Source organism: Plectropomus leopardus, chromosome 11 (assembly GCF_026936395.1).
Source record: "Plectropomus leopardus strain MGB_pleo_1.0 chromosome 11, ASM2693639v1, whole genome shotgun sequence".
In the NCBI taxonomy this organism is placed as follows: Eukaryota; Metazoa; Chordata; class Actinopteri; order Perciformes; family Serranidae; genus Plectropomus; species Plectropomus leopardus.
Window position 1 is genome coordinate 7,968,137 of NC_142186.1, and position 23,903 is coordinate 7,992,039.

At 41.7% G+C, this 23,903-nt stretch overlaps 3 protein-coding genes across 4 annotated transcripts; all 3 read left to right on the forward strand.

The window, feature by feature from the left end:
- The first annotated feature begins 402 nt into the window (after positions 1 to 402).
- Positions 403 to 3,184, forward strand: tstd3 (thiosulfate sulfurtransferase like domain containing 3). The gene is made up of 4 exons (XM_042490182.2): positions 403 to 727; positions 826 to 993; positions 1,842 to 2,001; positions 2,556 to 3,184. Exons 1-4 carry the CDS (start codon positions 589 to 591, stop codon positions 2,611 to 2,613), a joined length of 525 nt encoding a protein of 174 aa, XP_042346116.1. The 5' UTR covers positions 403 to 588; the 3' UTR covers positions 2,614 to 3,184.
- Positions 3,185 to 5,780: 2,596 nt separating this feature from the next.
- Positions 5,781 to 10,049, forward strand: LOC121945834 (glial fibrillary acidic protein). Of its 2 annotated transcripts, XM_088083961.1 has the most exons (12): positions 5,781 to 6,092; positions 6,304 to 6,463; positions 6,657 to 6,806; positions 7,277 to 7,396; positions 7,480 to 7,575; positions 7,660 to 7,794; positions 7,884 to 7,994; positions 8,083 to 8,193; positions 8,339 to 8,463; positions 8,577 to 9,076; positions 9,167 to 9,491; positions 9,712 to 10,049. In XM_088083961.1, exons 1-12 carry the CDS (start codon positions 5,869 to 5,871, stop codon positions 9,806 to 9,808), a joined length of 2,154 nt encoding a protein of 717 aa, XP_087940087.1. In that variant the 5' UTR covers positions 5,781 to 5,868; the 3' UTR covers positions 9,809 to 10,049. The 2 variants fall into 2 exon arrangements, with proteins under 2 accessions (XP_087940087.1, XP_042346115.2); XM_042490181.2 differs by having other exon boundaries at positions 8,577 to 9,491.
- A 6,288-nt stretch (positions 10,050 to 16,337) lies between these two features.
- Positions 16,338 to 23,363, forward strand: prdm13 (PR domain containing 13). Its single transcript, XM_042489171.2, has 4 exons — positions 16,338 to 16,611; positions 18,227 to 18,358; positions 18,470 to 18,590; positions 20,716 to 23,363. Exons 1-4 carry the CDS (start codon positions 16,444 to 16,446, stop codon positions 22,197 to 22,199), a joined length of 1,905 nt encoding a protein of 634 aa, XP_042345105.1. The 5' UTR covers positions 16,338 to 16,443; the 3' UTR covers positions 22,200 to 23,363.
- The last annotated feature ends 540 nt before the right edge of the window (positions 23,364 to 23,903 follow it).

A 23,903-nucleotide genomic window follows, 5' to 3' on the forward strand; every position in this document is an offset into this window, starting at 1 on the left:
GTTCAACTACATGTTTTACCTTAAGTCTATATGTGTATATGATGTGATATAAGAGCTATCAACAACAAACATTATTTCAAAATTCAATATTCTAATTGTTAGCATTTATTTAGATGGTGTAGTTTATGATAGGCCCTGTCTTTGCCAACAAACTATAAAACTGTCGGGAAAGCGGAAGTGGTGGCGTTACTTCTGCATATGGGGGAAATTGTATGGTCAGATGAGGACAGACGCCTAATTGTTATTTTTCCGTTTTTCCCAGGACTATAAATGCATCACATAATATTTTGTTGATATTTATTTTTCTGGATACTTGGGGTCCTTGGTGATTATTTGTGTTGATAATGATTTGACCTTTGAAATATTAGGTCAATGACTTACGTTTTATAAGAGGTGAGAGGAGAGAGTATTTTGTCCTTTAGGTGATCCGTACTTCTGCGCACGCGTAAGTCATTGTTGGGTAAGCGCAAGCGCTGCTAGCGAGAGTTCCATTAGTTGTCGTACGCAGTAGCCTACTATTGCGTCATTTGTAATTTTGCGTTTATGTTGACGAAGTGTTGATATAGAGTGTGTATTAGGGCGTCGCATATGGCTCTTATACGGTGTTGGAGGTTTGCGGGAGTCCTTCCGCGGCTGTTGTGGAACAGCACCGTCCTACCCGGGGCTTCCGTCCCGGGAGGACGAAGCTGTGTGTCCAGCCATATCAACACTCACCACGGTTGCAAAAGTGAGCGTACTGTCCTTGTGAATGTCAGCCAGTTGACTCACTGTCATATTTTGAAACTGTTCATGTGTATGAATGCATGTTGTGTGTTTTGCTTTCAGCCACAGAGCTGCTGCTCCGCAGGTTCAGTTCAGCGCCACCGAGCACAGATGTGAGTTATGACCAGTTGAAGCAGCTCCTGGCTGGGCGGAAAGCTGTAGTTATAGATGTCAGAGAGCCGTGGGAGCTCAGGGAGTACGGCTTCATCCCCGGGTCAATTAACGTTCCTCGTAAGTGCTGCTGTTCTTATTATAAACTGAAACTATTGGCTAATTTGGAAGTGATGAAACATCAGACCCTCCTGTCAGCCCTCAAGACTACAAATGTATTACCTTTCCAAGTAATTCTGTTTTCTGCAGGTCATAAACAAAGCTGTGAATGTCCCAAAACATATCAAGTCTGCTGAGTTTGCTCTGTCTTTGTTTATGATTGCAGCCCTTACATATATAATAAAATATTTGTAAGCCTGCACAGTACATGAACACAGATTTGTGCATGTTGGTTGAACATGTTGTCCAATGCAATAGCCTACTTTTGCTGTTATACGTTAATTGATAAACTATAAATGAAATCTGTTCTCAAGGAAATAGATATAAAAGAAGAAGACAGAGATGATATTTTGACCTAAAACATAACTAACCTAAATCCCCAAAAATCCCAGAACTTTAGTTTTAGCACTCCAGTTCCCTGATCCTAGAGGGCCCCCTAACACTCATAGATCATTTAAGGTCACAGATGTACAAACTTTAAACCACATGCACAAACTTTAGAAAACAATAACAACAAACATTGTTTGTGGCGAGGTTATTTAATTGAAAAGTTGCTTCATCATAACATTTCCAGTAAAATGTAAAAGATTTAAACACAGATCACACCAGCAGACAACTTAAACTTTATGAGGGAGGACAAGCCTCCCAACATGCCTCATTGTTAACATACCTAAGATAATCCTGTGTATTACTTTGACACAACAGTTCCCAGAAGCACCAGACCCACCAAAGTTTTGTTTAACCTAATAGTGCACATTTACAGCACTACTGGTCATACTTGACCTTTCTGTGCTCCTTTGTCATTGCAGTGGGACAGGTGAACACCGCCCTCCAGCTGGGTCCTGAAGAGTTCAACGAAAAGTATGGAGGTGAAATGCCCCAGCAGACAGATAACGTTGTGTTCACCTGTCTGGCAGGAGTCAGGAGCAAGACTGCCCTTGATACAGCCACATCGCTGGGATACAAAGAGTGAGACATGTTTCCTTGGCATTTATCTGTCAATCTGAATCATAACTTCTCACCTCATTATCAAACAAATCATTGAATATTGTAGTCATGGGTAGCAAACATTGAATAAGACTTCTTGTTTCTTGTTAAAAGTTTTTTTCCCAGTCTGAGCAAAGGGCAGAGTACCAGTACATGTTTTTTTTTTATCACTTAATGTTATGTCTGACTTATATTTTCTCATGAGACAGCATTGAGTTTCATCAGCTTGAGGTTATGGACCTGTTCTTGCATAATACCAAGGCATCATGCAGTGCTCTTTTACACAATAAAACAAAACAGCAGCGATACAACAACAAAAGATGCAAGCAAATACAACAGTCAAGAAAATAAACCAGTATTTGTCTGTAAAGTAGAAAAAAAAAGCTTCCTAAATCATAAGGCAAACAATGAAATCATAAACACAGCATTCTACTATGTTATTCAGTAAAGTCAAATATTAATGCAGTTTATTTTTTTTACACACCTCCTTTAATGCAACATTTCATGCACTTCCTTCCTTTTTTTCTCCATTCCAGTGTTCAACATTATCCGGGCGGATGGCAAGACTGGGTGAAAAATGAACAACAGAACTGATCCAGGAATAGCGAAACAGAAGAAATTGTTTAAAGCTCTTACCCAAGATCAGACTGGCAAGTGAGAGTGTGTAACGAGGAGGGTTGAAAAGGGTTTAAAAAGGTTCATTTACTCTTCTGTTCTGTGAGCCAGTGACTGAATTTGTTTTCCTCATCTATGAATCCCAAAGACTGGAACCAGAGGGCTCAGAATCACACGTCTGCTACTACAAATCTTAATAACTACTGCAATGGTACTTGAAGTTAAATTTATTTTGGCATAGAACTATTAATAAACCCTTTACATCTTCTGAAGAGACAAATGTATAACCAGTGAGTATTCTAAACTGTACTACAAATAATAAGCCACAGTGAAGAGAGATTGCTGAAGTTTTTGTTTCCAGACTATCTATGCAAATGACTACTTAACTGTGTATGATTGTGAGTTCAAATGAAGTCGTCCATTGCAAAATATGGACAGTTCAACAGTTCAAGTTAATGTGTTGTAAATATATAGTAAAGTGTTGGTTGTGGATGAAACTGAAGTCATTGCCAACATTGTTCAATAAATCGAATTTTATTAACTGTGATAATAGTTTGTGTTTTTTGGGGGTGGGGGGTGGGGGGGGGGGTACAGCTGATGGACTGTTTCTGTCAGGTCTATTAAAAAAATAAACATGAGGAGATATTTCTTGCAGTATGTTGTGATATAAATAGGTATACAGTTGCTTGCTGAGGTGACAGCATGCAGAGACTAAGATGATATACGGTATTGAAGTACCATGTCTAATATCCACTGAATTTGCCACCCACCCTCCAGGGAACATTAACAGGCTCCTTCGTCATCCATGATAATGAATGTGTTTGTTTTCAACTGAGAAGAATTCCTCTATTAACAGTGTGTCGACCACGGCCATGGACCTTGCCCCCTATTAACTTTCCCTTTTACAGCTCGAGCTGAAAGTCCAAACAGAACACACAACTGAATTTAGTCAAGATTCTAATTTATCAAAGCACTCCACAAAACTTAGAAGCAGTTTGTTGAGACTGAATCATTGTCAGTGAATAGGAAACTGACCTCTAAGTGACTTTCCAGATGCATGAGTAAATTATCTGCCTTAGAAGTGTTAATGCTATTTCTGCTTATATGAAACAGTATTCTCCAAGCAGGCGTGGTACAACCCATATTTATATTTAACTGTTAAAGTATGTCTGAGAGTCAGACATCTAACTACAGTCTATCGTTTGGCACGTTAAAGGGACAGTTGGAGGTATCGGCCGTAGAGACATCCGCCATCTTTCATTTACTGTGTAATGGAATTTGATTGCGCTCTAAAAAAAATACATAAATAAACCTCAGCAGCAAATGTCTCTCTTCACAAATCATGATCTGATTACTTAAGGTAATACACAGACCTTGTTGTGAGCAGTTTCATGTAGGAACTATTTTCTTTCTACCAAACTACACCTGCCACTGTATATTAAGCTGGAGAGCTACTTCCAGCTCACCTAGTACCCTAAAGTTAACTACAGCTCAGCCGAGGCGGGCGCCATGCATTTCACACTGTCACAAGCCTCTTGTCCATGAGTAGATGCACGCTTCTTTCTGCGCAGTGATACGGTTGATGGGTGGAGTTCAATAAAAAGAAAATAGTAAGGTTGTGGATTATCTTGAGTAATTGGATCATGATTTCTGGAAAGAGACATTTGCTGTTGAAGTTCTTTTTTATGTATTTTTTGGCGCTTTGAGTATCATAAGCCATCTATTTCCATTTTATTGGAGAGAAGGCAGACATTTCTACGGCCGATATCTCCAACACTCAGCAACTGACTCCAAAATAAACTAGATTGATGAACAACACTACAGGAAAGAGGATAATATATATTTTTGATTTTGGGGTTAACTGTCCCTTTAATTTAGGAAAATAAAATAAAGTGCAATAAATGATGACGATGATGAAGGAAGCATGTCCATACCATCTCCGTCTTGTATTCCCCTTAACTATTTAAGCCTTAATGAAAAATCAAATGTAGGAGGTGGGGTTGTGTTGGCATTTGAAATGAGGCTCCATAAATACTGTGATAGAAAATACCACACAGATGAATGATGTTATTTGGTTGCGTCATGAAAAGAGCTGGTTAGAGGAGATTGATTGTTCACCTGACTGATTCGGCCTCTTCCCGAAAGTCCCACGCTGCTGCAAGATCTGAGGTCAATGGGAATGAAAAGATGCTTGCTCAGTCCATAAAGACATGTCACAAGAACAATGAATTAAAAAAAAATTATATTCTGGATTCTTGTGTTTTAAACATGCTGAAATATCATCTGGCTTTTGGATAGAATGTGCTTTGGGTATTCTGTGATTGTCTGTCCGTGTGTGTTAATGTTAGGGTTAATGTTGCTGGTAGTTAATGTTTACAGTAAGTTTTAAGGACAGTCGAGCGTGGACTGACCCCTGATGAAGCGAACCTGTAGTTGTCAGTAAAGAATCACCCTGAACAGGCTTCCTAACTGTTTTCTCTCCTCATATCACTGTGCCGCGTCAACCGTAAACTCCAGACTAATCCCCCCCTTCCTTTTTTTCTGCCTCCTTGTTTCCCGGCAGAAGCAGTTAATTTAATTTTCCTTTGGATTACTGTGGTTTTAATATGTTGAAAAGAGATTGGACAAATAAGTACTAATTTATGTCAAATCTTGCTGGGGCTCTTTGTTCCTCTGCAGCCGCAACCTCATCAGGTCACCCTCCAGCTTCTGCTCGGCATGCAATTAAAGTCCTTCATCCCATCAGAGCAGATCACGTCAGTTCTGCACCTACTGGCTGCTACTGGACCCTGTCTGCTTGCCTGCCTGCTGCCCAGTGCTGTAGGGGACACAGAGTAGATGCCATAATCCTTGCAGGATCCCTTTTGATTCTGATCAAAGGGAGACAGACACATAATCACATTTTAGTGTTTTACAGAAATGTGTGATGCTGTCAGCCACTACCCCAGCCAAGCTTTCCCCCTCACAAGCTGCTGACACATATCTAAACAGCAGGTCAAGCCTGAGTTGGTGCAGAGGATCGACATTCCACAGGTGTTGGCTCATAAACTGGGCTGTCATTGACAGAGCTGGGGTTTGGCCAGCAATTGGAGGTATAAAACCTGAGACTGGCCTGACAATCAGGGAGTGCAAACAAGGTGCCGCGAAGTGCAGTAAACCACAGACGGGCCCTGCTCGAGTATTTCTTTCATCTCCCTTCAGAGAACCAGAGGAAACACAGTCGCTGCCGCCAACATGAGCCGCAGCCCAGAGAGGATCTCGTCTTACCGCCGTCACTTTGAGGACAGCAGCAGCTCGTCCTACCAGGTCAGGGTGTCCAGTCCATCCCCCACCAGGAGAGATGCCCGTCATGCTTCTGCCGGCTACCCCTGCAGATCTGGGACTGGCAGTATGCGTGTGGAGTCAGTGGGGCGAAGGACCGGTTCAGCTGCTCGCAGGACTCGTATGGTTGGAGCAGGGTAAGCTCTGGGTCCTCCAGTGTCTATGGACAGGTGTTGGGTTTATGCGCAGGACAGCTCTAGATTATTATTTGTTGGTGTCAAGATTTCTTACCTTATGTGAATAGAAGGTCTTTCTTAATTTATTTTAGAGTACTTTTTATTCCATGAAACATTCATATCTCATGCCATTTCCCCTTCCCTTGTCTTTGGCTCATGGTTGACTTTTCAGCATGAGTGCAGGAGCCATGGTCTGTGTCGGACCAAGTGGAGAACCTCCTATGGATCTGGATGTGGCTGCAGCTGAAAACCAAGACTTCCTTAACACACGCACGACTGAAAGACAAGAGATGATAGTCCTAAATGACCGTCTCGCTATATACATTAACAAGGTAAAGCGGCCTTCAAACTAACCACATTTTTTTTTTTTCATTTGGGCTGATAAATATTATTATCAAGCCTAACTTACAAGTCTCTCGTTGAGAAATGGGAGCATATTACTCATAGCTCCTTGAGCACAAAGGACAGGAAACATATTGTAGTGTCTGGTTCAGACGCACTTTAAATAATTTTCTTGTGCTCTAGGTCCGATCACTTGAGCAGCAGAACAAGCTACTGGAAGCAGAGATCCAGGCCTACCAGAACCGCTTTGAGAGCCCAACAGGGCTGCGCCTTCTATATGAGGAACAGCTGAGGGAGCTGAAAAAGATTGCAGACCAGATGAGAGTTCAGCGGGTGAGCAAGAATTCTCCAAGCTGTGCCTTACATCTGTTTCTTTTTTTACATTTCAGATGCTCAATAGAGCATAAAGACTGAATTCTTTGTTTCTGGCGAGGTTTACACCTCACTGAGCTGTAGAGGATCCATCCAAGCAATGATACAAGACGTCAACTTGGTGTTTTCAAGGTTCCTTACCTGGTAACAGGCTTATTTCTGGCAGGCAAATGGAGAGGTGCCTCAGTGTATTAAGGTGTCATGGAGTACAGCTGTCATCGCCTATGTTTTATTCACAGATGAGATGGCTTGATTGTGCATTTGCAGACACACACACACACACACACACACACACACACACACACACACACAAGTCCACAAAGGAATGAAGTTAAAATGCAAAAGTGGCTGATCTACATTTTGCACACACTCTTGCACACACCTCCAAATCTAAAAGACGGCCATATTATTTCTGGCTTCTTGGTTTTCAGGACATTGCCTTGGCGGCTAAGGAGTCCACAGCTGCTCAACTAGAGGCAATCAAAATCAAATATGAGGAGGCGGTGGAGCAGAGGAGGAAAGCTGAGTTAGAGATTGAAGCCTTCCGTCCAGTAGGTTACATTTAATTAGCCGATATCGTCAAATAAATTTACACTCACAAAACCAATTGATAATCACGGTGTGTGTTCTTCAGGATGTTGACAAAGCCACGTCCTCACGCATTGCCTTGGAAAAGAAACTGGAGCAGCTGGAAGTTGAAATTGAATTCCTAAAACGAGTCCATCAACAGGTGGATAACATCTTCACGTAAGAATTACGTATTAAGTTTGCCTTTCATTTTCATGATTACTAGAGATTTCTTTTTTTTTTCCAGGAAATTGAGGAGCTCATGAAGCAGATCTATGCAGCTCACGCCTCGGCTCAGAGTGCATTCGCCCTGCCTGACCTCGCAGCCGCTATGAAGCAAATCCAAAGCCAGTATGACGACATCGCAGCCAAAAATCTCCAGGTAAAAATAATCACAGATCAGCACGTTTGAAGTTAATTTCTATGTGTTCTGGATTAAATTCATATGAATTTTTCATCCCTTATTTTTAGGAGATGGATTCATGGTATAAAAACAAGTTTGAAGATCTGACTAGTAAGACGTCAAGACACGTGGATAAGGTTCGAGGCTTTAGAGATGAAATAGCAGGCGCCAAAAAAGATGTGAGTATCAAAAGTGAATACATTAAGCTTGGTTGACAACTGATATTGAATGGTTATCATGACAATAATGATATAAAAATATGTCCAGATCCAAAGCAAAGACCGTGACTTAGATTCCCTGAAGAGCAGGAATGAAGCTCTGGAAGCCCAGATCCGAGAGGCACAAGAAAGGCACAAGAAGGAACTGGAAGACCTGCAGGTAAAGAGATGCTCATGTCCATGGTTGCACACCTGGTCACACCAGAGTCAACTGAACACATATGCTGAGTTTCATGCGTGCAAACACAAAGCAAGCAAAAATAACTCATTCATACAATAATTTTATGGCTTTGTTAACCTGATAGGCTCGGATTGAAGCCCTGCAGCTTGAGCTGAAATCCACCAAGGAGAGAATTGCGCTGCACCTGCGTGAGTACCAGGAGCTCCTGAATGTCAAGATGGCTCTGGAGATTGAGATTACAACATACAGGTGAAGGAGAATAATTTAAAAACTTATTTAGCGCAATGAAATAAACTTTTAATATATACATAAATGTGGGGAAAAAAAGTGGTCTGTTTTTAATATTTGTCTTTTTGTTACAGAAAACTTATTGAAGGAGAGGATCTAAGGCTTGCCGGCATGATGCAAACCCTGTCTCTTGCCAGCTGTAGCATGAGTGCCATTGGTGGTGGGATGAGTTTTAGTGGGGGAGGCATGGGTGGTGTTGGTGGAATGGGTGGCGGGATGATGGGAGGTAGTGGTGGAGGTGTTGGAGGCATGGGCAGTGGAGTAGGAATGGGTGGGGGCATAGGTACAGGAGGTATGGGCACGGGTCCAGGCAGTGGAGCTGGAGGAATGGGTGGAAGAATGGGTGCTGGAGGTCTGGACGACAAGAAGGGTGCTGCTGGTAGAGCAGGTGGGGCTGGTCATGGATTGGGAGCTGGGGGTGTAGGAGTGGGTGCTGGAGGAATCAGTGGTATGGGAGCCAGTTCTGGTGGACTGGGTGCTGGAGGAGCTGGTGCTAGTGCTGGAGGCTTGGGAACTGGTGCTGGAGGACTGGGCACTGGTGCTGCAGGCCTTGGCACTGGTGCTGGAGGTGTGGGTGGAAATTTGGGATTCGGCACCGGAGGCAAGGGTGACATTGGCCTGGGTGGTGTTGGAATGGGTGCAGGTGGTGACACAGCAGGTTCAGGTGGTATGAGCAGCACTGGCACAGGGTTCAGTGGAGGACTTGGCGGAACAGGTGATGGAACTATGGGAGGCATAGTTCGGGATGAAGGTAAAGATCACGGAATGGGACCTGCTGGCGGAATCGGAGGCAGCAGAGGAACTGAGGGTGTGGGTGAAGATGTTGCACTTGCAGGCGTTGGTGGAAAGGGGAAGGTTGGTGGAGGAATGGGTGACATCAGCGGTGCTGGGATGAGATATGGATCCAATGGATATGATGACAATCAGCCCTACGAGCCCTACGCGGGGCAGGCTGTGGAGCTGACGGAGAGGCGGACGGTGCTCATTAGGTAAAGGTACCATCAGGTATCTTTTTTGTTTCTTTCAAACATACCTTCTTTATATTGTAGCACTAGCTCAGAAAATAAATACAGATATGACCTTGATCAAGAACGAATACCTTTAAGTGTCACAACCTGTTTTATAAAAGACTTAGGTAGAAAGGTCCAGAAGTCCCACAAGCATCTCCCGGTTACTTCAGCTGTCTGCATTTTCTTTTCTCCCCTACAGAACTGTTAAAAATGAGGACAACGATGTGCTGGAGACGGACCACCATGAACAAACCTACACCATCTCCGGTGCAGCCGATGACTCTGACGAGGAATGAGCAGCATGAATTCCCAAGTGACCCCCTTTCACCCTTAAACCTCCACGCCCCTCTGAGCTTTGCACTGACCAAAGCCCATGTCTGGGCACTGACCTTTACCCTTTGCCCTGGACAAGAAGACCATGAATGACCCTTTGCCACAGAGTGAAACCTTCACCTCGTAGGCTTTAAATATGCCTTACTAGCAACGTGGTCTCTAAAGTTTTGTGTGCCTTACACTCCCCCTGTTTTTCTACTTGCCGCAAATAAAGCTATCAGCATTGAATAACCTTGTCTTTATTTTGATTTGATGTCTTTTTCAGTGTTTCTGTTTGAATTGCCTTATAATGACACAAAATGCCATCAATACTATTCTCATGAAATGCTGGTAAATTTTGCTCAACCGAGGGAGATGTTGCTTATTTTGATAGTGTTGGCATAAGAGGATAAAGAGTGAAAAAAGGGAAATGGAAGTAGCAAAAACAGAGAGAAAGACAGTCACCTGAGGGTCGAGGCGGTCGCCCTGACACTTTCTGCAGGGCTGAGGAATCCATCAGTCAAATTCTGTCCTGCAGCGAAATGACAACACACAGCCGTTTTCTGTCCTCATTCCATCCACATCCACACCTTTTCCTCCTGCTGCTGATTGGGAGCGATTGGATCTGGCTCGCAGATGCCAAACACACTCAGTGTCCTGCTCAGGGGCTTAGAGCAGAGACATGCAACACACCAATCCTCAGAAAGAAACTGCAACAAAAGAGGTACAGGACCAGTGATATTATGTCAGCAATAACATAACTTTGGCATTATTATTATAATGAAAAATGTATTCATATTATTTAATAGCGGAATACATAAGTAGAATACTAAAATATTTTGCTTTTTAAGATGTGACTGATCAGTGTAATAGGGAATATTGCACATGTTAATGTTTATTGCTTCAAATGTTATTAGACAACATTAAAGACGGGATGTGTGGGCTTAACACTATTTCCATTGGAACTTGGAATTTCAAATGTACAGCAAAATCAGCATTTCCTTCTCAAGATTATTTAATACATTTGCAAAATTTGAGGAAAATTACATTTTTATGAAGTTAGACTTGAATTAACAATTTAATGAAAATGAGCAATGAATTACCGTAAGCATTGTTAAAGCCATTGCGCCTCTAATCAGCATTTTACTGTATTATATAATCGCTTAATACATGATTTACGATTATTTTGCACCGACATCACGTTGAAACAAACAATATTTCTCCCTTACATCATTTCCACAAGCTCATCCCACCCGAACACGCAGGAGACAATTAGTTTGAACCCAGAACTGTCAGTCGGAGATATAATGAGGAGCGCGAGACGGTCATATCATTAGATTACATTTTTGTTACAGCGAATTATTAATGTGCATCCAACCCGAACGATGTAAGTATATAAATCGGCGTATATCCTATATTTAGGCTTCAATTCAGCGAGATAAATGCACTTCTCATCAATATAATGGGACGCGGTTTATCATTAAGAGGCAAGTGCGTCTGTATGTGTGCATGTGTGTGGAGCTCTCCATGGTGCTTCGTCTACAGAGTGGAAACCAGACGCACTGCAAAAGATGAATGGTGTCTTGTCATAAAAAATAAAAAAATAAACAAAAATCGATGAATAAATAAATTAATAAAAAGTGCAAAACTGCATACACCAACCCGCTTTTGTAGACAAAAGCAATTTGTCAAAATGCATTCCCTAAAAATATAATGCAGTTTTTAAAATATTATTTCAAAAATATTTAACACGTCTTATTATTATAATTACCGGCATTGTTATTATTATTACTACTACTACTAGTAGCATTATTATTATTATTACTAGTAATAAGAAGAATAACAACAACAACAATAATAATGCCGGTAATTATAACTATTTAAAATTTCTAGATTTTTAAGGTCCAAAAAAGACATGGAAAGGGAAAAAAATAGATAAAATGATCCCGATGTTTGTTCACACAATAACCATGACTTCTGCTAAAACATCTGGCCTCACTCGAACATATAGGCCAGTAAAGGTTACGCGTCTTCAAGTCTGCTCTTTGCCTTTATAGTTGTTTTGCTCACACTTTGAGTTTCCACAAACACACCGTAGAGCCAACCGGGTCACGAACCTCCATCCCATAAGAAAAATGCAGTTTTACTCCGAGCCGAGGGAAACTGCTCCTTACATTCACCAAGAAGGGCAAAAGTTGTGACTCTCTTTGAAACCTGCGATTTTCTGTCACTTTGTGCATATGCTTTGGGTGGCTAAATCCCAATTAGGGTCGGCTGACACGCTGCTCCATTCATGCGCAGCCCTGCCTGCATACATTTGCCTAGGAATGAACTTCTCAAATAGATCTTCCGCTAAATGCGTTGGACAGCAGAGAGAATCGGCCTGAGTGACACTTTCTTTCTGAGGCGCTCGAGTGAGAAAAGGTATGAATTTATAAGGTACACCGAAACATATCAATTCACGCAACTTCACACGCTTTTTATCCGAATCTCCTCATGCGAGACAAAGTGAGTTTAAGTCAGGGAAATGCGGCCTGAAAAAAAAAGGCTCCGGCGCAAAAACTTTGTAGAGACTTTGAATACCGAAACGGTACAGCCCACTTCGAGGGGGAAAAAAGGAGAGATTCTGAATGAAATCACGCATGAACAGCATTGAATCAGGTGCCGTTTATTCGGCCCTTCTCTAATGCGATTTTGAATATTAGTCTGGGTTAAAATCCCAATCATGTCATCTGGTGGGAGTCCCATACAAGCATAATTACTATTCAAACGCGTCGCTAATGTCCCACCCGCATCATGGCAGCTGGTCTGCCCTTGGAGCAGCTTGCGTCTTTCCCCAGGTTTCTCAGAAAGTAAAACACCTTTATAGCTTAAAGCTTTTCTTTTTCTTTGAGAGCTGAAAGGAATAATGCTTTTTTGCTGCAGAGTTCAACCTGTCCAAAAAGCCAAAAGCACCAGGATTTAAGTTGTCTTTTTTCTTCTTCTTCTTTTTTTTAAATTAAAATATGTGTGACCAAATAAATGTGCCTGCTTACATGTGGAGAAATAAATGGATTTAGACAGTCATTTCTAAGACGTGGGAATCTGTGAGAAATAGGCCACATTGCTAAGTGGGACAATGATTGCGCTCTCCTGAATAGACCCCCAAACAAAGTTTATGGGTCGACATAAAAAATGTGTTTTCTTCCGAGCTCAGAGGGGTCTTAAATGGTAGGCCATTGAAACCAGTCCAGGAGAGGTGGTGGTGAACCCTTGGCACCCCTCAAGTATAGTCAGGGCGCATGAATGGAGATCCCTGGTGGGGCATTGCTCTCTGTATTTACCGCGTTGCTTTGCAGACAGGTTGTTCCTCTATATTCATGGCTCATTAATGGCCAACCAGTTCAATCAGAGCCCCACCGTTTAAACAGTTAAAATCCTTTAAAAAAAAGGCTGGCAAGAGGCACGCAAAGGCCCTCATAAAAACGTCTCCCTCCTCTCACCCAACTCCGATTCTTCTCAGCTCGTTATTTACGTTTATTAAAGAGTTCGTTTAAGAGGAGCGCACTGGCGGAATGCTGTTGATGGACTCCGCAATATTGTCCCAGAATAAAGATCCGACCATGTAATTAATGTCTTTTTCTTTATTTTAAAAAAAGGAGGAGGAACAATACTGCCGGTCAAGCCATTTAATTTCATTTAATTTTCCATCCCATTTGCTCCCAACACTGTTTTCACTCTGACACCGAGTCCTTTGACTGCTGCGCGCACAGTGGAGCCGAGATTCACCCCATCGACTTCTCCGCAAACAGAAAGAGAAACGTCTTCTCCCCTTTTCTCCCCTCCCTCCCTCCTCGGAGAATAATTAATTTCACTGTGGAGAAGTTAAAGGAGGCGCAGGGGTGGATGGGAACCAGCCGCAAATGGCGAGGCGTTAATAAATAACCCCTCCGCACAGCCAGGCGCAAACATTGCGCCCATTGATGAGATTGTTCGCGTGTCGTTCGGGTACTTTTAGTGACTGCGGAGGAGCGCAGGGAGGAGAGAGAGAGAGGGGGAGAGGAGCAACACAGGGTGCCTGCAGAGAGAGAGAGAGAGAGAGAGAGAGAGAGAGAGAGAGAGAGAGAGAGAGATTAATGTCTGTTAGTTTATTTACAACATTTTATTGTATACCAGCTACATTGAAAGTCTAATTTCACACTGCTGAAATTAATGAATGCATTGATTTAAACTGCAGATTGTGTTTCTGTCTTTACTTCATACAGTCTTAGATGTTGCATTGGGATATAACATTAATAATCTTTGGACTTTTTTCCATTTTATACTATTTGTTAGTTAATTGTTTGATAAATAGTCTTATCCTGGAGATTTTTTTGGGGCATCACAAAGCTATTTGTCCTCAGTGGACAGGTCAGAGGTCAACATGTTCATGGTCTGAAATGATCGCCCATAGGTTCTTGTTCTTCTTCTCTGCTCATCAGCTCAACATCAAAAGGCTCCATTTACCTTAAACAACCTGCTGCACAGAGCACAATACATTTCACCATTTCATGCCATTAGTGACCAACAAGTGAACCAAGTGTTTAAGGTGTTTGGATCCTTTAGTCATTAGAGTCATGTGTTCTGAAGTAATGTGCAGATATTATATCATATCACATACATGATAATATGAATTTGGTTATAATTGGGCAGACTGTGTTCTGGACCAAATGTTGCATTCGACTTATTATTTTTGCTTTTATGTAAAAATCAAGCGTCTGACTCTTTTTAAAAATTGAAAAAAACCTTTATTTATTGAACACAGGAATAACACTGACTTTGCATTTTTCAAGATAAGTAAAATAAAATAAAATAAAATAATGCCACAAGATCAGTCCCACCCACCCTCACCCTAAGACAAAGGCCATAATTAAAGCATTGAGCACATGTCAGACATATCTACTTGTCAGTCCACAACAGGCTGAAAAATATTTCCCAACTAGCTCCTGAAACCAGACCAGCAGCCATCAGAGAGATGTGGTTTTCTTTAAGATAAAACATATATATTTTTCTGAATCCATATGACAATTATTTATTTGTTTATAAAGTAGGGAAGGATTAAATGATCCATCTGAGAAAATCCACCTACTTTTCAATTAGGCTACATGAACCCAATTATAGATAGATGCATGGTTTTCAGAGGACTGAACTTTATATTTTTTTATTTTGATATTATCAATCAATCAGCCAATCAACCAATCAATCAATCAATCAGTCAATCAGTCAATCAAGACACTTAAAACACTCAAGACACTCAAGTCAATAAATTAAACAAACACTTTGAATAAATGATGTCATCACAATAATATCTGTCATAGTTACTTTTGGACTTTGGGAATGATTATGGATTTAAAATGAGAATATGATGCAAAATATTTTATTAAACTTTAATTTTAAAAAAATTGCTACATGTGATTTCGTCACTTGTCCAGTTGTTGTGTTGCTGCATTTCTGTCACATTTTTAAAAAAAGTAGCAACTAAAGAAATAGAAATTAATATTTCAATAATTTCATACCTAAAAGTGAACTATCGTATAATACAAAAGCACTAATTATTAACAAAAAAATCATTAAATTACTTGAGTATTTCCATCTCACTTTCGCACATTAATAATGCAGCAGCGTATACGTGTTGAGAGAAGACGACGAGACAAGAAAACCACAAGTGTGTGTGCGTTGGGAAGATGCTGATGTTTTTTTCCTCCTCTCTTCCTGCTGCTGGTTCCTTTTCAGTACCTGCCTGATCTCAACCCGGCACACGCCGAGAGTCAATAGAAGTTAACAAGTCCTCTAAACTTTCCTGCTCTTTTGTTCAACTGAGGAAACAAAGGAGGAGGCAGAAGAAAGCGCTTTGAAGTCTATAAACCCCAAAGAATGGCAACCAAGTAGATTTAAAGTAGCCGCTGATTTCCAAAAGCCGGCTTGAAAGGGAAGAATGGAAAAGGGTGAGGATTTATGGATAAATTATACAGTGGATTTGTCAGTTAAAATATCGGAACTGTCTGCCGGACAAAGCCACATGCTGAGGATTAATGGTCGCTGTGGACCTTTGATTCTGCTCCCTCTTTTCTCTGCCCTTGACAAATTGGATTTTGGGGATGGGAAGGTCGCCTGGCCCTTTGTGTCTCTTGACCGTTTTGGAGCAATTCATTATGCGGCGGGGTGAGGGAAAGTCTCCATGTGACCAGGCCGGCCCGTTTTCCCCTCTCCTCACAGCTGCTGGGAGAGCCCAACTCTCTCACACTCACTCACAAACACACGCACACACACACTCCTGCAAACTCAGGACCGCTCCCCCTTCTCCTCTCCCCCCTTTAAACTACCTTATAGTACAGCATCACCTCTCTGCACCCCCCTTCCCACGCACACACTTGCATCCAGAGATGGAGAGGTCGGGAGGGGTGGAGGGTAGTGGTGAGGAGAGGAGGGGAGGAGGAGGGGGGTACCTTGCCTGCACCATCACTAGAAAAGCCGGGGAGCATAACGCCACCGCGTCACTTTGAGGGCGGATATCGGCCGGTCCTCATCCTCTCTTCTTCCTCCTCCTCTTCCTCCTTCCTTCCTCCCTGCACTCTCCCCAACTCGGTCTCCATCAGTCTTCATGGTTCTGATCTCACCCCACGCCATGCAAGCCACCCGGGCGTCCACCACCGTCAGTGTGTTTGCGGACTGCAGCATCCCGGCCGGGCTCCGGATAGGACCGGTACCGGGAGTCTTCAAACTCGGGAAGTATGTGTCGGATCGTAAGGAAGTTGGACCCAAGAAGAAAGTAAGTTGAAAACACTTACAATTTAAAAAAAACAACAAAACACTTAATTAAATTTAAAAATAAAAGGCTAAATTATAGGATTATTTCATGTTTTTGACTGCAGAGCAAAAAAGGGTCCTGTTTTGAAATATTTTTCGGGTTAATCAGGTGCATCGGAAAGCTTTGAATTAAGATTGCATTGCTTAATTTTTATATCAACTTTTATGTGTTAATTTATTGCCAATTTATTTACTCCAAAACTTTCTTTAAAAAAATCTGTTTTTTTTGTGAGCAAAATTTACGCACTGATTACAAAAATAACACCCACAATATCTGAGCACACTGCATTCGTATTCCCTTTAAATTTAAGCGTCTATGTCGCATATTTAGCGACTCTTAAAACTTTTTTTTCAAACAAATTATTTTTTCTCTTTTCCGCACCGATTAAAAACAAATACACTCGTTATATCGAATCACACTGTTTTGTATTCCCCTAAAATTTAAGCTTGTATCTTCTTAAAAACGAGCGGACTGATTTGGATTTTAAAGCTGCACTGTCAAACTCCATCGGGCCTTCGCTTATTAATTGGTTTGGCCTGTCAAGTTGGAAATAATTGAGCTCCATTAGTGGCCGACTTGTCAGTCTGTGCTTCTACTTAACCGGCCTAATGGGCGACCCGGCTCCGCTGTGTGGGATTTCATGCCCTCAGCCGCTTCACATTTCACCGCCTGGCAGGCCTGTTATCCCGATGAGCCGTTTAATTTTAATGTAACCCGGCCACAGAAAGATGCCACTGAGGGCCGGGGCCGCAGCCGCAGCCGGGGGCTATGAAAAATGCTAATAAATAAAAAAAATCTGATGGAATATAAAATTAAAAGAAATCAATTCATGTGTACTGTGATTCTGATCGTGGTTTTCTTTTTCTTTTTTTAAATTAACAAATAAATAGATTATAAATAAAATTCCCAAGACATAAAAATAAAAAAATACAAACTTTAAACGAAATCAAACTTTCAAACGCATTTCTTTTTAACCGCACAGGAGTAAACAATTTGCGGCTCTAAGTGCATCTCTAACCGCACCCTGTTATTGTTGCAGCTGTCAGCGCTTTGTGATTGATGCGTCTAAATGCTTGGCCCCCGGGGCTGTCGGCGATCATCAGGTGCAATCTCTGTGTCAAATGTCACGCTTCGATCTTTAATGTCCTTGAACAGTTTAGAAACGCTCTGACACTCCTCAAATTCGTTTCCCATATCAACTCAATTAGGCCCGAGTGTCATTCTCTTTAGTAAATTATCAGCAGAGCGGATAAAGACGCATTAAGCGCATTTTGGTCATGCGTGGCCGAAGCAGCACCTCCAGGTAATACAACAGGCAGACATGACGGGCGACGATATTGGTGAGGAAATTCGTTAAAAAATAAATATAAACAATTAATTAAAACAAAAAATAGAAGGATTCGTTGGTAAAATTTGGAAAGAAAAATCGGAAAATGTGCTGCATTAAATATTATTTTAGGTATTAGTCTCGACTTCTGTGCTCGCCTCTGTGTGGAGATGTGTTTAAGAGCCTCGGTGATCATATTTCCATCATTCCTATCTCATGCAAATTCTGATGGTTTATTTGCTGGCTCAGATCCGCTTGGTTCGGGGAGAGTTCGTGGATGAGTCGGGTTGCCCCGTGCCAGACTGGATCGGATTGATCCGCGCCGCCAGAAACAGTCAAGAGCAAAACCTGGAGGCTGTGTCGGATTTACCTGGCGGACAGGTGAATATTTTAACCACATCACACTCCGAAAGTCTGATTATATTCCAAACATTTGAATAATTCAGTTAACTTCATCCTCTCTGCCGCTCTTCTCGTTTTTTGTGTGTAAAGATTTTCTACCGCGTGCTGAGAGAAATCCCTGCAGGAGAGGAGCTCAGTGTTTGGTACTCCAACACTCTGGCCCAGTGGTACGACATCCCCACCACGGCCACTCCGACGCACGACGAGAAAGGTAAATCAGACTGCTTATAATAATGCAAACGGCCTGTGGCCTGGAAATAAAATGATTTTGTTACAGGAAAATGAGACTATAACTGCAGCTCGGTGAACATACGAGGAGCACTGAAGATTTAAATATTATATTAATAATAATCCAAATAACACGTGCACGTTGAATTTTTTTTTATCGATCTATTTTTTTTTAATTCTTTTTATTTTATTTTCCTATCATAATGATGTTTACTATTTATTGTGGTGTCATGCAACAAAGTGTGGGCATGCCCTCAGCTTCACGGAGAGGGCTGACACATGACACAACATCGACATGTTGAAAGGTCCATCAGTGCTCAGTTAAATGACTGCCAATATCTCATGTCTCTGCTTTATCGCTCAGAGATGGAAATCAATTGGATGTTGTTTTTTCCTCAGGCAGCCTATTTATTTTTCAGCATTTTTTTTACTTATTTAAGACAAAATCCCGAATATACCACACTTGTTTTTTTTTTTAGTTTTTTTTTTTTACAGTAAATAAAAATAAAATAAATGTGTGAATAATTTTATTTTGGTTTAAAACGTATAATTCGTTTTAATAAAGGAATTAAATATTACACAGTAATGATCTGATGTGGGACACCAAAAATGTAATACTGACTAGCAAAAATGAATCCGATTGTAGGGACATAAAATACAACTGACGAGGATTTATAACCTAATCTCAGTTTTAATTACCATATATATTCTCTTTGATTATTATTTTTTTGTTTGGATGAATTTTGTCGTCACTCAGTGTTTGGAAATGTAATCCGTTTGTTTGGGTTGGTAATGATAATTTGGCTGTTGCGCTTGGGGATTAATCCTTAATCTTGGCAAAACACCAGCTCAACAGGAACTAATCCGTTTAAAAAGAAAGAATAAAGATTAATATCAATTGACACTTTGCAGGGAATTCCATCAATAGACGACGATGATTTTGGATTACATTTTTTTGTGGGCTGGAAAGGCCTCTTAATCAAATGAATAAATGTATAAGCAAAACGGCAAAGCTTCAAATGATATCAAACCTGCGTCGAGAGAAAAAAAAAATAGATGTAGTAAAAGTAATTACGGTGCTTGAAGCACACTAAAATAAAAGCAATTAAAAAGCAGAAATCGACGTGTCTGTGCGACCATGGAAGAAGAAGAGGCTGGTGATTCAGTCGGGAGACAGAGGTGAACAAATGTCAGCGCGTCATTAATATTCATGTATTCAAAAGCAAATAAATTCAAAAACAAGTGCTTCACGGTAAATTAGGTGGGTGCGTCAAGGTATTGTGGCCTAATGAATGCTAACTTTTATATGGGGTGTATATTGCCCTGATTCTCCGACCCAACACACCGTGTGCGCTCCTGGACATACGCTCTCTCCCATTATTAGGCGTCAACAGATGGGCCGCCGCCATTGTTTCTGGAGACTTGCGATTTCAAGCAACAGCTGCTGTCACTTCCACGGGAAAGCGCACAGAGAGGGGAAAGTCCCGCATTCAAAGCATCGGTTTGTGAGCGCCAGATTGGGCAGGGCGTTTGCTCTTTTGATGGCGATCATAAACAATGGCCCGTATGAGGATTACAAAATCATTACATCTGTATTAACCACTGAGTGCTCGGCTGGGGGGGGGTCATTGAAATGCCCTCCTGAGTCTATTGCCATTTGGCACCAGATCTTAGAAACCGGATCACATCCATTATCCTTACATTTAAATATCAGGTGATGTGCAGCAGTGACTGATGAAAGTAATGCTCTGTAAAGGGACATTTTCGAGGGAGCGTCGATGCTTTAATACAATGTTTTGATACGATAATCCCTTTTATGCACAGCAAAATGTATGTTTTTTATATCCTCTATTCACGTTATGTGCTCGCGCTGTGTATACTCATGTAAGTACTGGGGAGAAGGGGGTGACTTAGACGCTCACAGGTCTTTTCCCTACGGGTTGCCAGACCTGTTATTTTCATTTTACGCACGGACCTGGCATTTTACGCACTGGAATATATTGTATAATCCAATAACTATTGTACTGTCTGGCTTCAAGCTGTGTCGTTTGACTAAATTATTCTAATCCATGTGATTATTAATGTTGTGTTTGCTGTTGTTTCCACAGGTGAGGAGCGCTATATCTGCTGGTACTGCTGGAGAATATTCAAATACCCGAACACACTCAAGGCCCACGTCCACTTCCACTGTGCCCTGAGCAACGGGCGGGGCTTTGTGAACAGCGAGCAGGCCAGAGGCACGGAGACCTTCAGCAGGTCGCCAAAGTCTGGGGACATCCCCAACACTTCCACCTCTCCGAGGAGCGGGCACAGCAACTCCTCCATCTCAGACTCTGGCAGGCGGGCGGTGTCCTCCTCGCCGTTTTTACACAAAGTGGGACTGTCAAAGAAAAGCAGCTCAGAGGAACAGGACAGGGCCCTCGACATGAGCGTCACCTCAGCCAGAAACCAAGGACACATCATTGGCCTCGGCGCTACATCCTCAGTGCTGAGCAGCATGGGCTTCCACCCGGGTGTGCGCTCTGCCTTCAAACCAACAGGCGTTTCAAAAGTCCCAGACGCATCCAGAGAGGACGCAAACGGGAAGCTGAGCGGTTTAGGATTCAGCAAACTCATTGGAAACATGAAACCAATCCGCAATGTAGGTGAGACTCTAAATGGAGGAGGGAGCCACCCTCCAAAGTGCGCACCTGCGATTATGGACACCGCATCTCCAATGGTGCCATGCACAAACGCAATCCGGGGTTTCCCTTTGCTGCCTCATGTGGAGGAGACGTCAGCGTTTAAGCACGTAGAAAGTCGGATGCACTCCGGTCTGTCCCCATCCCGTTACCCCCAGATGCCCCCCGGACTCCATTTTGAGCGGTTCTCTCTCCCTCACTTTGACGGTGTCAAGACATACGGTGGAGACTGTAACATCCCACTCATGCCCCTAACTGTTTATAACGGCGAGCTTCTGTACAGCTCACCTTACTACCCACTCAAATTCCACTTCAGCAACCTCCTCAAGTACCCGGAATCCATGTCCTACTTCGGTGCGCCCTCACTGAATCATGATTTGGGCTCAATTACCAACATAGACCGTGAAATCGCCATGCACACGCAGCAGCTGTCTGAAATAGCCGCGGAGAAGAACCGGACGCGACTGGACTCGATGCCAACCGGGAGCGCCAGCAACGCCGGCTCTGGCAAGCCAAAAAAGGGACACTTGTGTCTGTACTGCGGCAAGCTGTACTCAAGGAAATACGGCCTGAAAATCCACATGAGGACTCACACAGGTTACAAGCCGCTCAAATGCAAAGTGTGCTTCAGGCCCTTTGGAGACCCCAGCAACCTCAACAAACACATCCGGCTCCACGCGGAGGGGAACACGCCCTACAGGTGCGACTTCTGCGGGAAGGTGCTGGTGCGGAGGCGGGATTTGGAGAGGCACGTCAAGTCCAGACATCCCGGGCAGAGCGTCAAGAAACTGGACGACAAACCGGGCGGCTTGTTCGAGGACGCGGAGCAAAAGAGCGACAATGACAGTGATGTGGACGTGTGCTTCACCGACGACCAGAGCGACCAAGAGTCGAGCAAAAATAATGACTGAGATGGTTTCATGCCCACAGAGAGGCTGCTCATTGACATTAAATTATGTACACAAGAAAACTTGTCATTTAGTCTTATTGAACCTTTCATTTTTACATTTTATTGACCCAAAGGCGTCTGAAACATGGCACCAAATTTTCCAAAGTTAAAAGAAATCTCAGTTGAAATATTGTTTTTTGACTTAAGGGGGATTCATGCTTTTGTTTGATGTTTCATCATTAAATATTAGAGAAAAAACAACATGTATTTAGTTGATGTTGACAGTAATCACGCAGATAAAACAATGTTTTCTCTGCTCCAAATGGCCTTTGGGGTCTGGCACGCTTTTTAAAAATCATGCTAAATTAAAGTTTGCCAGTGATTTTGGAGGCATTTTCGTTTGTTTCAAATGCAAATAACCATAACTGTTTCCATATTTTTTTTATGCAAATGGTAAAATCTGTCTTTATCTGCTGCGCCTCAAAATACCGACACTTCTACAAAACCAGCAAAGAATCTGCAAAGAGAACAATGAGTCAACATCACCTTTCAGTCACTGTAAGGAAAGACAGCCAAGGCTGAATATGAGACTAAATTGCCACTAAATTAGATATATTGTTTTTGCAAAAAAACATCCCTGAGTTTAACAAAAAGCCAAAAGAAAAAAAAAGAGCACTACATTCCATCTGAATATGGACGCACTCTGGGAAACTATAAGTTGCTGAAGAATATGATTCTTTTTTTTATTTTGTTTTGTTTTTATTGTAAAAAACAACAACTCTCTTTCATTCCCTTCTAAACTGTCAGTTGCACTTTAAAAACAGCAATGGGCATTTCTTTTCATTTCAACAAAACAGATGCATAAATCGAAATAAAGATCCCCTGCGCCCCTATGAATAACACACTGGACTTAAATTTGCACTTTTCTCGCCGAGGCACGCTGCGCTGAAAGACGCAGCCAGCAGCAGCGCCCAGTTTATTTAAGGAATTATTTCTAGAGAAAGAAAATTGTACTGATTGCAGTTATAGCCTATGTAAAGAAGTGTAAAGTATGATATTTCACATTTTTGTGGAGAAGTGTTGTATACGTTTGTTTATAAGTGATATTGTCTATGAGCACAATATTTTACTCCCGTCCATTAAGTTGTTGGTCTTTTGAATAAATTTAATTTAAAACATCAAAAAAGTTGTTCGAGGTTTTTTTTTCCCCTAATGCGTGCTCAAAATGAGTGACAACGTTTTCCATGTAATACCCGATTTTGTACTCTAATATTCATGAAGTTTGGTGTTTTGTTTTGTGAGATACAATCCCTTAAAAATGCCATTGGACAGAGACACAATATGCCGATAGACGAGAACATTTTGTCTGTTAGACACAATAATAAATCCGCATCGATGCTCAGTCAGTCGGGCCTGTTGCCATCAAGGAAAACGTTAATGCACAGCTGATAAAGCCTAAACTAACAGGGTACCATATTTTTTTTTCCCTAAAAAAAAAAAAAAACAACAAAAAAAAAAACAACCTTCTTGTTCTTCTTGTTCTTCTTCTTCTTCTTCTTCTTCCAATAACAATAACAACAACAACAACAACAATAATCTTATTATAAATTATTATTATAATTATGAATAATATTATTATAAAAAATAACAATGATAATGATTAATAATAATAACAGCATTAATAACGATATTAATAATAAGAATATTTGGATGTTTTACTAAAATA